The sequence below is a fragment of the Hemiscyllium ocellatum genome, chromosome 7 (assembly GCF_020745735.1).
Source record: "Hemiscyllium ocellatum isolate sHemOce1 chromosome 7, sHemOce1.pat.X.cur, whole genome shotgun sequence".
Classification (NCBI taxonomy): Eukaryota; Metazoa; Chordata; class Chondrichthyes; order Orectolobiformes; family Hemiscylliidae; genus Hemiscyllium; species Hemiscyllium ocellatum.
In genome coordinates this window covers 23,322,707-23,335,412 of record NC_083407.1, presented here as the reverse complement: position 1 = coordinate 23,335,412, position 12,706 = coordinate 23,322,707, and the positions used below count along the sequence as shown (strand labels likewise).

General features: G+C 41.1%; 1 protein-coding gene across 1 annotated transcript in view; it reads left to right on the top strand.

The window, feature by feature from the left end:
* Positions 1–12,706, top strand: part of clasp1a (cytoplasmic linker associated protein 1a) — a 328,274-nt gene that overhangs the window by 272,008 nt on the left and 43,560 nt on the right. Inside the window, exon 31 of the mRNA XM_060827050.1 lies at positions 1,226–1,332. Within this exon, the coding sequence (XP_060683033.1) occupies positions 1,226–1,332 (107 nt within the window). The remainder of the gene's footprint in view (positions 1–1,225; positions 1,333–12,706) is intronic.

Genomic DNA, 12,706 nt, shown 5'->3' with positions numbered 1-12,706 from the left:
TGCAGTGTGCTCTGTGTCAAAGAGTGCTCTGGCTGGAAAAGCACAGCCAGTCAGGCAGCATCCTGCTTATCCTGGATGTTTTGAGCATAAGCTCTTCATCAGGAATGAGGGGGTGGCCCAAGATGGCTGAGAGAGAAATGGGAGGAGGGTGGGGGTGGGGGGATGGTAGCTGAGAATGCGATAGTTAGAGTTGGGGTTGAGGGTGATAGGTCAGAGAGGAGGGTGGAGCGGATAGTTGGGAAGGAAGATGAAGAGCTTACGCTCAAAACGTCGATTCTTCTGCTCCTCGGATGCCGCCTGATTGGCTGTGCATTTCCAGCACCACACTCTTCGGCTCTGATCTCCAGCATCTGCAGTGTTCCCTTGTACAGTGCTCAGTTCTGTGCATCACTCGTTCGGAAGGATAGATTGGCTTTTGAAGTAATGCAATATAGATTTGCTTGGGTAATAAATATCTGAACTCCAAGGGCTTAATTATGAAGAGTGATAACAGTGGTCATACTTGATAGAATTAAAATGGTAGAAGATAATTTAAGTGAATCCTTGGGGTTATTAAGTGGGCCAGATGGAGTAGAATAGTTGCGGAGTTTTAAGACCAGTGGGCAAAAAGAAAGTAAAAGACCAGTTCTTGTGGCACAGTGGTACATTTCAGCCAGGGTGGCTGGTTTCAGGACACCTGCTCAAGAGGTGTGTTGTAATGTTTCTGAACAGGTTTGATTAGAATTTTTTTTGAAAAAAGACCATTGAGCGTACTGCTTGGTCTGTCAGAAATGAAGTTAACAAATATCTCGACACAAGGGTGGTAGAGTTTGTGAACTTTCTTCAGCCAATAGCTGTTTTAATTACTGGTTTTTAAGTTTGTGCTGAATAGAAGATAGGGGATATTGGCTAAGGAGTTAGAATTGGATTATCAATCAACTGTAATCTCACTGACTGTAGCAACAGGTTGAGGGGCTAAGTGGCCAACTGCTGTTCCTAAGTCCTGAAGGCTGCATTTCTGGATTCGGATCATTTCATGATTGCCTTCTGAAGTCCATATACGATTGGGTTACCGACTTCAAGTTAGTGCCTGACTCAACTCTGAATTTCAGCTCCCACTGTGTAGTTCAGATCTTGTGATTGTGTATGTTATCTCAGTAATTGTAATTTTACCAGTGTTGCCCATTTTCTCTTTAGTGGAAATAATATCATTAATATTCTATGATCTTTTCTGTTCTTGCTACAGAGTTCACCTAGCAACACAATGGGACGCACACCTTCACGACACTCCAGCAGCCGAACAAGCCCCCTCACATCTCCGACAAATTGTTCGCATGGTGGTCTCTCCCCAAGGTAATGATAAATTATCATTTTAATTATCTATTTTAAAGTTGTTGATATATTTATAGTTTCTGCATAAAACCCATTATCAAAATGAAATTAAAATCCTGGTGGTTTTCTGTCCTTGTAATCTTCAAAATAAAAATCAGATGCTTTTATCAAACATTTCTTTTCTGCATTTCATTTTGACTCCATTGTTGTTCTCTCACCCTGAATTTTGAACAGCAACAGTAAGTTTCTTCAATAATTTATAAGACCTGGCCTGTAGAGTCATCTTTTGTAACAGTAAATTTGTATCCAAGTCTTATCATTTCTTTACTGCCCAGTGTCCACCCTCACAATGTGGCAAATAACTTTAGAAATTGTACATAAAGAATGAACCTATGCAAACCTATACCACCTTCTGGTTCGGTTCAAGTATTTTATAAGACCTGATCCTTTGCTGCTACCTGAGAAGTAATTTATGCAAATAATTTAGGTAAATAATGTAAATTACACATTTTAATCCTGTAATGTTGATTAAAAATGAACAAATTTTAAGAATGAGAAGAATTAAGATTACTTGACAAAAATTACTTGCACTGGAAGCAAACTATTTTCCTCTAGGCAATGTGGCGGCCTTAAATTGATTTCTTGAAGCTGCATGTTTCTAGGAACTCATCAAACCAAAAGATCCCAAAAAGATCATAAAGCAAATGCATATGTCAAAATTATACCATGTCCCTCTTTCATTTCTCTCGATCAAACCTTTTCTCTTTATAACCCATCGTGTGCATCAACTTCTCACTACCACTCCACCATCACACCAATTTTATTTGCATTCCCAAAAATTATATTTTTAAATCATGTTTAATTGTTCCATCATAAGCTTTTTAAAAAATGTGTATTATGTGTTTATTTTTGGGAAGATGTAAACAGATATGCTGATTCGTATTGTCTTGATGTTATTAACATTAGTATTTCTGGCTTATTTCACGTTTTAACAGAATGGTTCTTGGATAAATTAGCATTATTGACTTTTGGTTGCAATGTGATACTGCTAGTTTGAGGAACCTGTGTGTTAATAGAAACTCAATAACAAAATGGAACACTTCATCTGGAAATAAGTAGTATTGGTCACGGGGAAAAAAAACTATAGGTCACAGAAATGTGCTGTCATTGTTCCTGTTGATCTTGTGTAAGTACAAATGAAAAGAGCATGTGCAAGTAACTATTATGGTTTACATTCATGGTGAAAGTACTTGCCTTTTTTGATGCTGGAAGTATCTGCTTTTTTTGCATTTGAAAGGGATTTAAGTTAGTGGATTGTCTTTTGAGTACATAAAAGTCAGGCAGTTTACAGTTCTATGCATTAGAATTTGTACAGTAAAAGCACTTGCTCACATTTTTCTCAAGTGTTTTTGAGGTCTTAACCACATCTAGTACGTAGTACTAGCTAGTTGATCCTAGTAAATGTAGGTGGGGAGGTTGGGTGAGATTTGGCAGATGTAACATGGGAGAAGATGAGACCCAGGGTATTTGAATATTTGTGTATAGTACAGCTTAGGAAGCCACCAGTAAAGTAATGGAGGACCAAAGCCTGAGAGTGATAATGGTGTGAACAAGATTTTCAGAGCCAGTGATGGTGAAGTAAAGATGAACGTTAATGACTTTGATAATGAATTGGTTGTGAGATATGAAACTTCGTTCAGAGTTGAATGGACCTTGGCAAGAAATCAGTAGAAAAGGGAAATTGGCAGGATCATGAACAATGCCACCCTAAATTAGAATGCAAATTTGTATTTTTGATTATTCATGGAGTGTAACTTCAGAGTGATTCTCAAGTTTCTTTCCCATGAGCTTATATTTATTTTGATACCGTACAGCATATACTAGCCAAAAGGTTTATCGGTTGTTCCAGCTGAATTTAATTAACTTTGTGAAAATGGAGATGTAGTTTTGGACTTGATTGAACTGAAGTCAGGTGATACGAGCAAGAATGAAACATTTGTATGTTATGGACATATTATAAGGCCAGTTGGAAATGTTAAAAGGAACAAGTTTAAATAAAGGAAGTTTTCTTAAGATGTGGACATAGCCCAGCTTTCTAAAAGTAACTGAGCGAGTGAAAATATGCAAGATTATCAAAAGTGTGGCTGAATTTTTAATGCAAATTTTGCTGTACTGGCAGCACATTTGTTTGTTTTGTTTGTGAATTTGTCTAGATTTTTATGAATAATTAGGTTTAACTAATGTATTGTAATAATCTGCATTAATTCCAAAATTTATTTCTTCCCATGTGATCTAGAGGCGTATTTATTCCTTGAGACTTGAATAAATGAGTACCCATCAAGTGGGCATCATTTTATTCTAAATGAGTGGATTGAGAAGGGCACTAATTTGAACTTTGAAATCACCCAACTAAATGGGTTAATTTTCCAAGTTGAGCACTTGTGCCAGCTTTTAGTAATCTATCATTAGCGGACATGATTTGGAGATGGCGGTGTTGGACTGGGGTGTACAAAGTCTAAAATCACACAACACCAGGTTATAGCCCGATAGGTTTATTTGGAAGCATTAGCTTTTGAAGCGCTGCTCCTTTACAATCAACTGATGAAGGAGTAGTGTTTGGAAAGCTAGTGCTTCCAAATAAATCTGTTGGACTATCACCTGGTGTTGTGTGATTTTTAGCATCATTAGTAGGCACATTGCAATAAATGCTGAAATTTGTAGTGGTTGGTGTTAAAACAAATCTGCTGAAAGGCATTATATAAGATTATGAAAGGATTGGACACTCTGGCAGCAGGAAACATGTTTCTGCTGATGGGTGAGTGCCGAACCAGAGGACACAGCTTAAAAATACGGGGTAGACCATTTAGGACAGAGATGAGGAGAAACTTCTTCACCCAGAGAGTGGTGACTGTGTGGAATGCTCTGCCCCAGAGGGCAGTGGAGGCTCAGTCTCTGGATTCATTTAAGAAAGAGTTGGATAGAGCTCTCAAAGATAGTGGAATCAAGGGTTATGGAGATAAGGCAGGAAGAGGATACTAATTAGGAATGATCTGCCATGATCATATTGAATGGCGGTGCAGGCTCAAAGGGCTGAATGGCCTACTCCTGCACCTATTGTCTATAATTAGGGCAGTGATTTGTGATCCCAGAATTTGCTTTGTATCCTGAAGTAAAATGGGCCTGGAAGAACTTAAATATTTTAATAATAAACTGAGTTGTGAATTAAGATATAATAACTTGTATATACCAACATATCAATTAGGAGCATAAATAGGAATGTGACCTCACGCGAATGCTCAGCAATTCAATAATATTGTGACTGTGTAACCTTACTCACTCCAATAGCCTTTTACCCATTGGACACCAAGAATCTATCTGACTCTGCGTCCACTTCCTTTTGCAAAAGGAAGCTTCAAGGCCTAAAACACTCTGGGAGAAAAAAAGTGCCACTTTTTAAGAAAGGAGGGAGAGAGAAAACAGAGAATTATGGACCAGTTAGTCTGACCTCAGTGGTGGGAAAAATGCTGGAGGCAGTTATAAAGGACGAAATTATGACACATCTGCATAGCAGTAACAGGATAAGTCAGAGTCAGCATGGATTTACGAAGGGGAAATCATGCTTGACTAATCTTCTGGAATTTTTTGAGGATGTAACTCTAAAGATGGACAAGGGAGATCTAGTGGATGTAGTATACCTGGACTTTCAGAAAGCCTTTGATAAAGTCCCACATAGGAGGTTAGTGAGCAAAATTAGGGCACATGATATTAGGGGCAAAATACTGACATGGATTGAAAATTGGTTGGCTGACAGGAAACAAAGAGTAGTGATAAACAGCTCCCTTTCGGAATGGCAGGCGGTGATCAGTGGTGTGCTGTAGGGATCAGTGCTGGGACAACAGCTTTTGACAAGTACATTAATGATATAGATGAAGGTATTAAAAGTAATATTAGCAAATTTGCTGACGACACAAAGCTGGGTGGCAGGGTGAAATGTGAGGAGGACGTTAGGAGAATACAGGGCAACTTGGACAGGCGAGGTGAGTGGACGGATGCATGGCAGATGCAGTTTAATGTGGATAAATGTGTGGTTATCCACTTTGGTGGCAAGAACAGGAAGCAGATTACTACCGAAATGGAATCAAGTTAGGTAAAAGGGCAGTACAATGAAATCTAGGTGTTCATGTACATCAGTCAATGAAAGCAAACATGCAGGTACAACAGGCAGTGAAGAAAGCTAATAGCATGCTGGCCTCATAACAAGAGGAATTGAGTATAGAAGCAAAGAGGTCCTTCTGCAGCTGTACAGGGCCCTGGTGAGACCGCACCTGGAATATTGTGTGCAGTTTTGGTCTCCAAATTTGAGGAAAGACATTCTGGCTATTGAGGGAGTGCAGCGTAGGTTCCTGAGGTCAGTTCCTGGAATGGCGGGACCATCTTACGTTGAAAGTTTGGAGTGACTGGGCTTGTATATGCTTGGGTTTGGAAGGCTGAGAGGGGATCTGATTGAGACGTATAAGATTATTAAAGGATTGGACATTCTGGAGGCAGTAAGTATGTTTCCACTGATGAGTCCCGAACCAGAGGACACAGTTTAAAAATAAAGGGTAGGCCACTTAGAACAGAGTTGAGAAGAAACTTCTTCACCCAGAGAGTGGTGGGTGTATGGACTGCTGAATCAGAAGGCTGCAGAGGCCAAGTCTCTGGATACTTTCAAGAAAGAGTTGGATAGAGCTCTTAAGGATAGTGGAATCAAGGGTATGGGGATGAGGCAGGAACAGTACACTGATTGAGGATGATCAGTCATGATCATAATGAATGGTGGTGCTGTCTCGAAGGGCAGAATAGCCTACTCCTGCACCTATTGTCTATAATGGGTGACTCCTAATTTTTATACACTGATCCCTGAATGCTATATTTCCCCACAAGAGAAAACAGCCTGTTGGCATCCATCCTTTCAAGCACTCTCAGTATCTTGAATGTTTCAATCAAGTTGCATTTCACTCTTCCAAACTCTTAACAGATATGAGCCTAACTTCTCCAACCTTTTTTTCAAACATCAATCTGTTGATTTCTATTATTGGTTGAGTAAATCACCTCTACACTGCTTCCAACCCAGCTATATCCTTTCTGAAATAAGGACATAGAAGAAACCAATGCACCTGATATAGCCTCCCAATATCATGTGCAATTGAAGTATAACCTCACTACTTATGACTTGGAGATGCTGGTGTTGGACTTGAGTGTATAGTCCTACAGGTTTAATTGGAAGCGCACTAGTTTTCGGAGCGCCGCTCCTTCATCAGGTGATTGTGGACTCCACAATCACCTGATGAAGGAGCGGCGCTCCAAAAACTAGTGTGCTTCCAATTAAACCTGTTGGACTATAACCTAGTGTTGTGTGATTTTTAACTCCCTACTTAGCTATCCAATCCTTCCAAGCAATATCATTCTATTAGCTTTCCTAATTACATGCTGCACCTGTATACTAAACACAGGCAAAATGTTATTAAACAGAGGCAAAATGCTAAACTTATCATTTTGGTTTCATCAATGCACAAGAAACAGATTTGTAAAGAGGGACACCAAGCGCTGCTTTGATGTTTCTTCCGGTATTTATAGTGGTTTGTTCTTGCCGCTTCCGGGTGTCAGTTTCAGCTGTAGTAGTTTGTATGTGGGGTCCAGGTTGATGTGTCTGTTGATGGATGTTCTTGCCGCTTCCGGGTGTCAGTTTCAGCTGTAGTGGTTTGTATATGGGGTCCATGTCCATGTGTCTGTTAATGGAGTTTGTGAATGAATGCCATGCCTCTAGGAATTCCCTGGCTGTTCTCTGTCTGGCTTGTCCTATGATGGTAGTGTTTTCCCAGTCAAATTCATGTTCCTGGTTGTCTGAGTGTATGGCTACTAGGGATAGCTGGTCGTGTCGTTTTGTGGCTAGCTGATGTTCATGGATGCGGATTGTTAGCCGTCTTCCTGTTTGTCCTATATAGTGTTTTGTGCAGTCCTTGCATGGTATTTTGTAAACTACGTTAGTTTGGCTCGTGCTGGCTATTGGGTCCTTTGTTCTAGTGAGTTGTTGTCTGAGTGTGGAAGTTGGCTTGTGTGCTGTTATGAGTCCTAAGGGTCGCAGTAGTCTGGCTGTCAGTTCTGAGACGCTCCTGACGTATGATAGTGTGGCTAGTCCTTTTGGTTGTGGCATGTCCTTGTTCCGTGGTCTATCTCTTAGGCATCTGGTGATAAGTTGCGTGGGTATCCGTTTTTGGCGAATACCTTGTATAGGTGTTCCTCTTCCTCTTTTCGCAGTTCTGGTGTACTGCAGTGTGTTGTGGCTCTTTTGAATAGTGTCCTGATGCAGCTTCGTTTGTGTGTGTTGGGGTGGTTACTTTCATAGTTTAGGACTTGGTCTGTGTGTGTTGGTTTCCTGTGTACCCTTGTGGTGAATTCTCCGTTGGGTGTTCTCTCTACTAACACGTCTAGGAATGGGAGTTGGCTATCCTTTTCCTCTTCTCTCGTGAATCGTATTCCTGTGAGTGTGGCGTTGATGATTCGGTGTGTTTTTTCTATTTCTGTGTTTTTGATGATTACAAAGGTGTCATCGACGTATCTGATCCAGAGTTTGGGTTGGATTTGTGGTAGGGCTGTATGTTCTAACCTTTGCATAACTGCCTCTGCTATGAGTCCTGCTGCAGCAAAAACTTCCAGCTCGGCGAACAGAACCACAACAACGGACACCCGAGCTACAAATCTTCAACCAGACTTTAGGGACACCAATTTGTACAACATGGAAAAAGAGTGCTGATTGGTTGGGCTATCATTGTCATAGAGATGCAGCAAGAACCGTTATGATCCACCTGTCATTCAAATGTAAGGCTTAAATAGCTGGCAGCACACTGATACTGAAACATGTGTATTACATTACTGATTTGTGTGGCAGGCAAGCTGTTTCTTTGGCATGATGGGCGCATCCTGTTGGAGAAAAAAAAACTTGTTGCTACTTCACAGTAAATGAATCATGAGACTAGCTTCCCCAGTTCAAATTTTTGAGGCACCTTCCCTTTCCATGGTAATCTAAAATAGACAGAGTGCTGTTCTAGACCAAAAGTGATGGATATAACTCCTTTCATGTGTTTTCATACTGTGCAGTGAGACAGTTTGATCAGGTTGGCCCCTTTCTTGGGGAGTTTTGGTATAACCTACCTTGGCATCAAGCTAACACAGAGAGTAGCTGTGTCAGCACTATTCATGAAGTCACCAACAAACTTGATCTTACCTTTTCCCGCAATACTCGATTTGCTAAATCAACTTGTCAATTTGATTCGCTGATTTCTTTCAACGTTTCAACAATTTTTGGACATTAATGTGCAGTATAAACGCAAGGTTACCCATGGTGTTTTGCTACTGTGACTATTTATTTGAACTTTGGTCGCTATTGTACTTAAGGCAAACAAAGCAGCTAATTTGCACACAGTAGATGCCTCAAATATAAGTTAATCTTATTTGGTTTAATTATGAATATTGGCCAAGATACTAGGGAGCTTCTTGCCATGAAACTTTCACAACAGCCTTAATAGGTAAGTAAAATGTAAAGATGCTGTTAGGGGCTCTAACAGTGCTGCTCAGTAATGCATTCAAGTAAGAGCTCAGGTTAAGTATTGAAATCCCAGAATTGGATTGAACCTGCAAGTTGCTGGCTTGGCTGGAGTTAAGCTGACACCATAACACTTTAAATGTCAGAACTATTAAAAGGATCAGAGAACTGTTTCATACTTTATCAAGTGAATTCTGCACATACCATTCTTCCAAGTGAACACACATTGTATTGGGTTGTTAGATTTTTCAAAGATTTGAGTATTTAAAGTCTAATGATGGTCTATTCCATTAAGAACAAAGTGATATTTTCACATCATTAATTATTTGTCCCTCATCCAAATTTGATATCAGCGATGTGAAAATTTTATTTTGCATGCATTAAATGTAAATTTGTCTCTGTCCTGCAATAATTTAATAACATTTTCGTTCAGATTCTTTTCAATAAAGGTCAAAGATTAAATTATTTCTTCCCATTCTAAGTGTGATTGCTGTTGTAAGATAGTAAAGTTGATTTTACAGAGTTTTCTCTCAATTAAAAATCTCACATTTAAGCATGATAATACTGTAATTTAATGAGTCTGATTACTTTGCCCAGTCCTTGTATTTGTTAAAAACTTTTTTTTCATAAGTCTATTTGGCATTGTGTTGAATTTGAGAGAATGCACCCTTTAATTTTGCCACCGAGGTAAATTAGTTTCCAGAGCATTTAGCTCCTTCGATGGTATATTCAGGGCACAAACTGAGTATTTAATGACAGGGGGAACTAGAAATGGGTATTTGCTTTCATTCCTTGGCTCATTTTAAGACAATCGAGTAAAAAGTGAGGTCTGCAGATGCTGGAGATCAGAGCTGAAAATGTGTTGCTGGTTAAAGCACAGCAGGTTAGGCAGCATCCAAGGAACAGGAAATTCGACGTTTCGGCCCAGAGCCCTTCATCAGGAATGAGGAGAATGTGCCAGGCAGGCTAAGATAAAAGGTAGGGAGGAGGGACTTGGGGGAGGGGCGATGGAGATGTGATAGGTGGAAGGAGGTCAAGGTGAGGGTGATAGGCTGGAGTGGGGTGGGGGCGGAGAGGTCAGGAAGAAGTTGGCAGGTTAGGAGGGCGGTGCTGAGTTGAGGGAACCGACTGAGACAAGGTGGGGGGGAGGGGAAATGAGGAAACTGGAGAAATCTGAGTTCATTCCTTGTGGTTGGAGGGTTCCCAGGTGGAAGATGAGGCGCTCCTCCTCCAGCCGTCGTGTTGTTATGTTCTGCCGATGGAGGAGTCCAAGGACCTGCATGTCTTCGGTGGAGTGGGAGGGAGAGTTAAAGTGTTGAACACCTCTGGGACGCCCGGACCAACCAACCCAACCACCCCGTGGCTCAACACTTTAACTCTCCCTCCCACTCCACCGATGACATGCAGGTCCTTGGACTCCTCCATCGGCAGAACATAACAACACGACGGTTGGAGGAAGAGCGCCTCATCTTCCGCCTGGGAACCCTCCAACCACAAGGAATGAACTCAGATTTCTCCAGTTTCCTCATTTCCCCTCCCCCCACCTTGTCTCAGTCGGTTCCCTCAACTCAGCACCGCCCTCCTAACCTGCAAACTTCTTCCTGACCTCTCCGCCCCCACCCCACTCCAGCCTATCACCCTCACCTTGACCTCCTTCCACCTATCACATCTCCATCGCCCCTCCCCCAAGTCCCTCCTCCCTACCTTTTATCTTAGCCTGCCTGGCACATTCTCCTCATTCCTGATGAAGGGCTCTGGGCCGAAACGTCGAATTTCCTGTTCCTTGGATGCTGCCTAACCTGCTGTGCTTTAACTAGCAACACATTTTCAGCTCATTTTAAGACAATTATAACTTACTGAAAAATATAAATATTATCTAAATGTTGAGAGTTTGCTCAGATGTAGAGGGATCTGGGAGTCCTTGTGCGTGAATTGCAATATCCTGCAACAGCAAGTAATTATGAAGCCTAACAGAATGTTATAATTTAAAGTGAGGGGAATTAATTACAGAAATGGGGAGGTTATGCTTCAGTAATGCACAGCATTGGTGAGACTGGAGTACTGAGCACAGTGCTGGTCACATTATTTAAGGAATGATGTATATGTCTTGGAGGTGGTTCAGACCTGGAATGACAGAGTTGTTGGACTAGCTAGGTGAGGCTTTTATTCACTGGAATCCAGGAAGATTTGATTGGAAGACAAGATACTGACGGGTTTTGACATGGGTAATGTGCCCTCTTATGAGAATATATAGAACGAAGAGTCACTTCAAACATTTTTTTGAGGGCCATGAATCTATGGGACTGTACTTCTACCACATTTGCAGGAAGAAGAGTCCTTGAAAATTTGTACAAGAGTGGTTTGATTCTTGTTTAGCAAGAGGCTGAGAGATTATTGGATAGGCAGGAAAGCAAATTTGAGATTACAGTCAAATCCGCCATGATCCTGTGGAATAGGGGAGCAGATTTGAAGGGCTGAATGTCCTACCTCTGCTCCTGATTTATATGCAATCTTTACTTCTGTTCTAAAATCAAAATGTTCACATTCAGTAATCTTGTTCCCAGCAACTTTTAGATTTGACTGTTGAAAGAAACCATTAAAGATGCAATTTGAGATTCTGGCCTTAATCTATCAAATCAATTTAAATGTGGGTAATCCAAGACGGAGGGCAGGAAAAGTTTGTGGCTGTAAGAGCTGCTCTTTTTGTGAGGCTGTCAGATGTTGGAGTGATTTCCTTGAACTGCAGAAGAAGCAATTACTATTCTATATGCTGTTGCATTGTTTTGGAACTTGGGGATTGGCGTTGGGCCGGGGGGGGGGGGGATGCGGAGAGAAACGTCAAAACAACAGCACTTTTATAAGGAGGAAAGGCAGACAAAGAAAGCAAGCACATGGTCAGAAGAGAGAGAGAGGAAGAAACATGCTGACACAGCAGTGAATCTGCACAGTTACTGCCTTTGCTGTTTGAGTTCATGTATGCCTGGACATCGGAGTGCGTCTAGGACAAGTTAACATACAGCAAAATTCATAACTGACCTTGGAGGAACTGGCATAGGAACAGATAAGTTCATAGTTTTGTAGTTAACCTTGCTGTCAGTCAGCGGTACTTAATAGAGTGGGTTCTTTCTTACTTTAATCAAGAAACAGATTTCAATAAAATATAAGTTTTAAAACAATATGAATCAGAGCTACTAAGTCAACCTGGAGTACTGTTTTTCAGGGCAAAACATCGGTGCTAATTTCTGGGTCTGTAGATTGTGAAGGAGCAAAGATGGCCTTTAAAAGAGTCATAAGCTCTTCCCGTCAGCTGTGGGAGGTAAAGGAGAGTTTCCATGTTATTGATGATTATGTCTGCAGTAAATGTGTTTAGTTTTGACTCCTATCAGATCACATGGATCAGTTGGACCGAAAGTTAGAGGCAATGTGGAATTTACAAGTGCTAGGGGTGTGATTGATGGCAGTCATATAAAGGGAGAAAAGCTGCAGATACAGTCAAGTAGATGGGTTAACTCCAGGAAAAGTAGGAGGGGTAGGTAGATAGTGCAGGAGTCTACTATGGCTATCCCCATCTCATACTGCTGTTTTGGAAAAGGTAGGGGGTGATGGACTCTGGGGAATGTAGCATGTACAGCCAAGTTTCTGGTATCGCTACAGGCTCTAATGCTATGAGGGGTACGCCAGGTTCCAAATGATCAATTGTAATAGGGAACTCTCTACTCAAATGCATAGACATACATAGAAATGCATAGGGTGGCAAGGTGGCTCAGTGGTTAACACTGTTGCCTCACAGCGCCAGGGACCTGGGTTCAA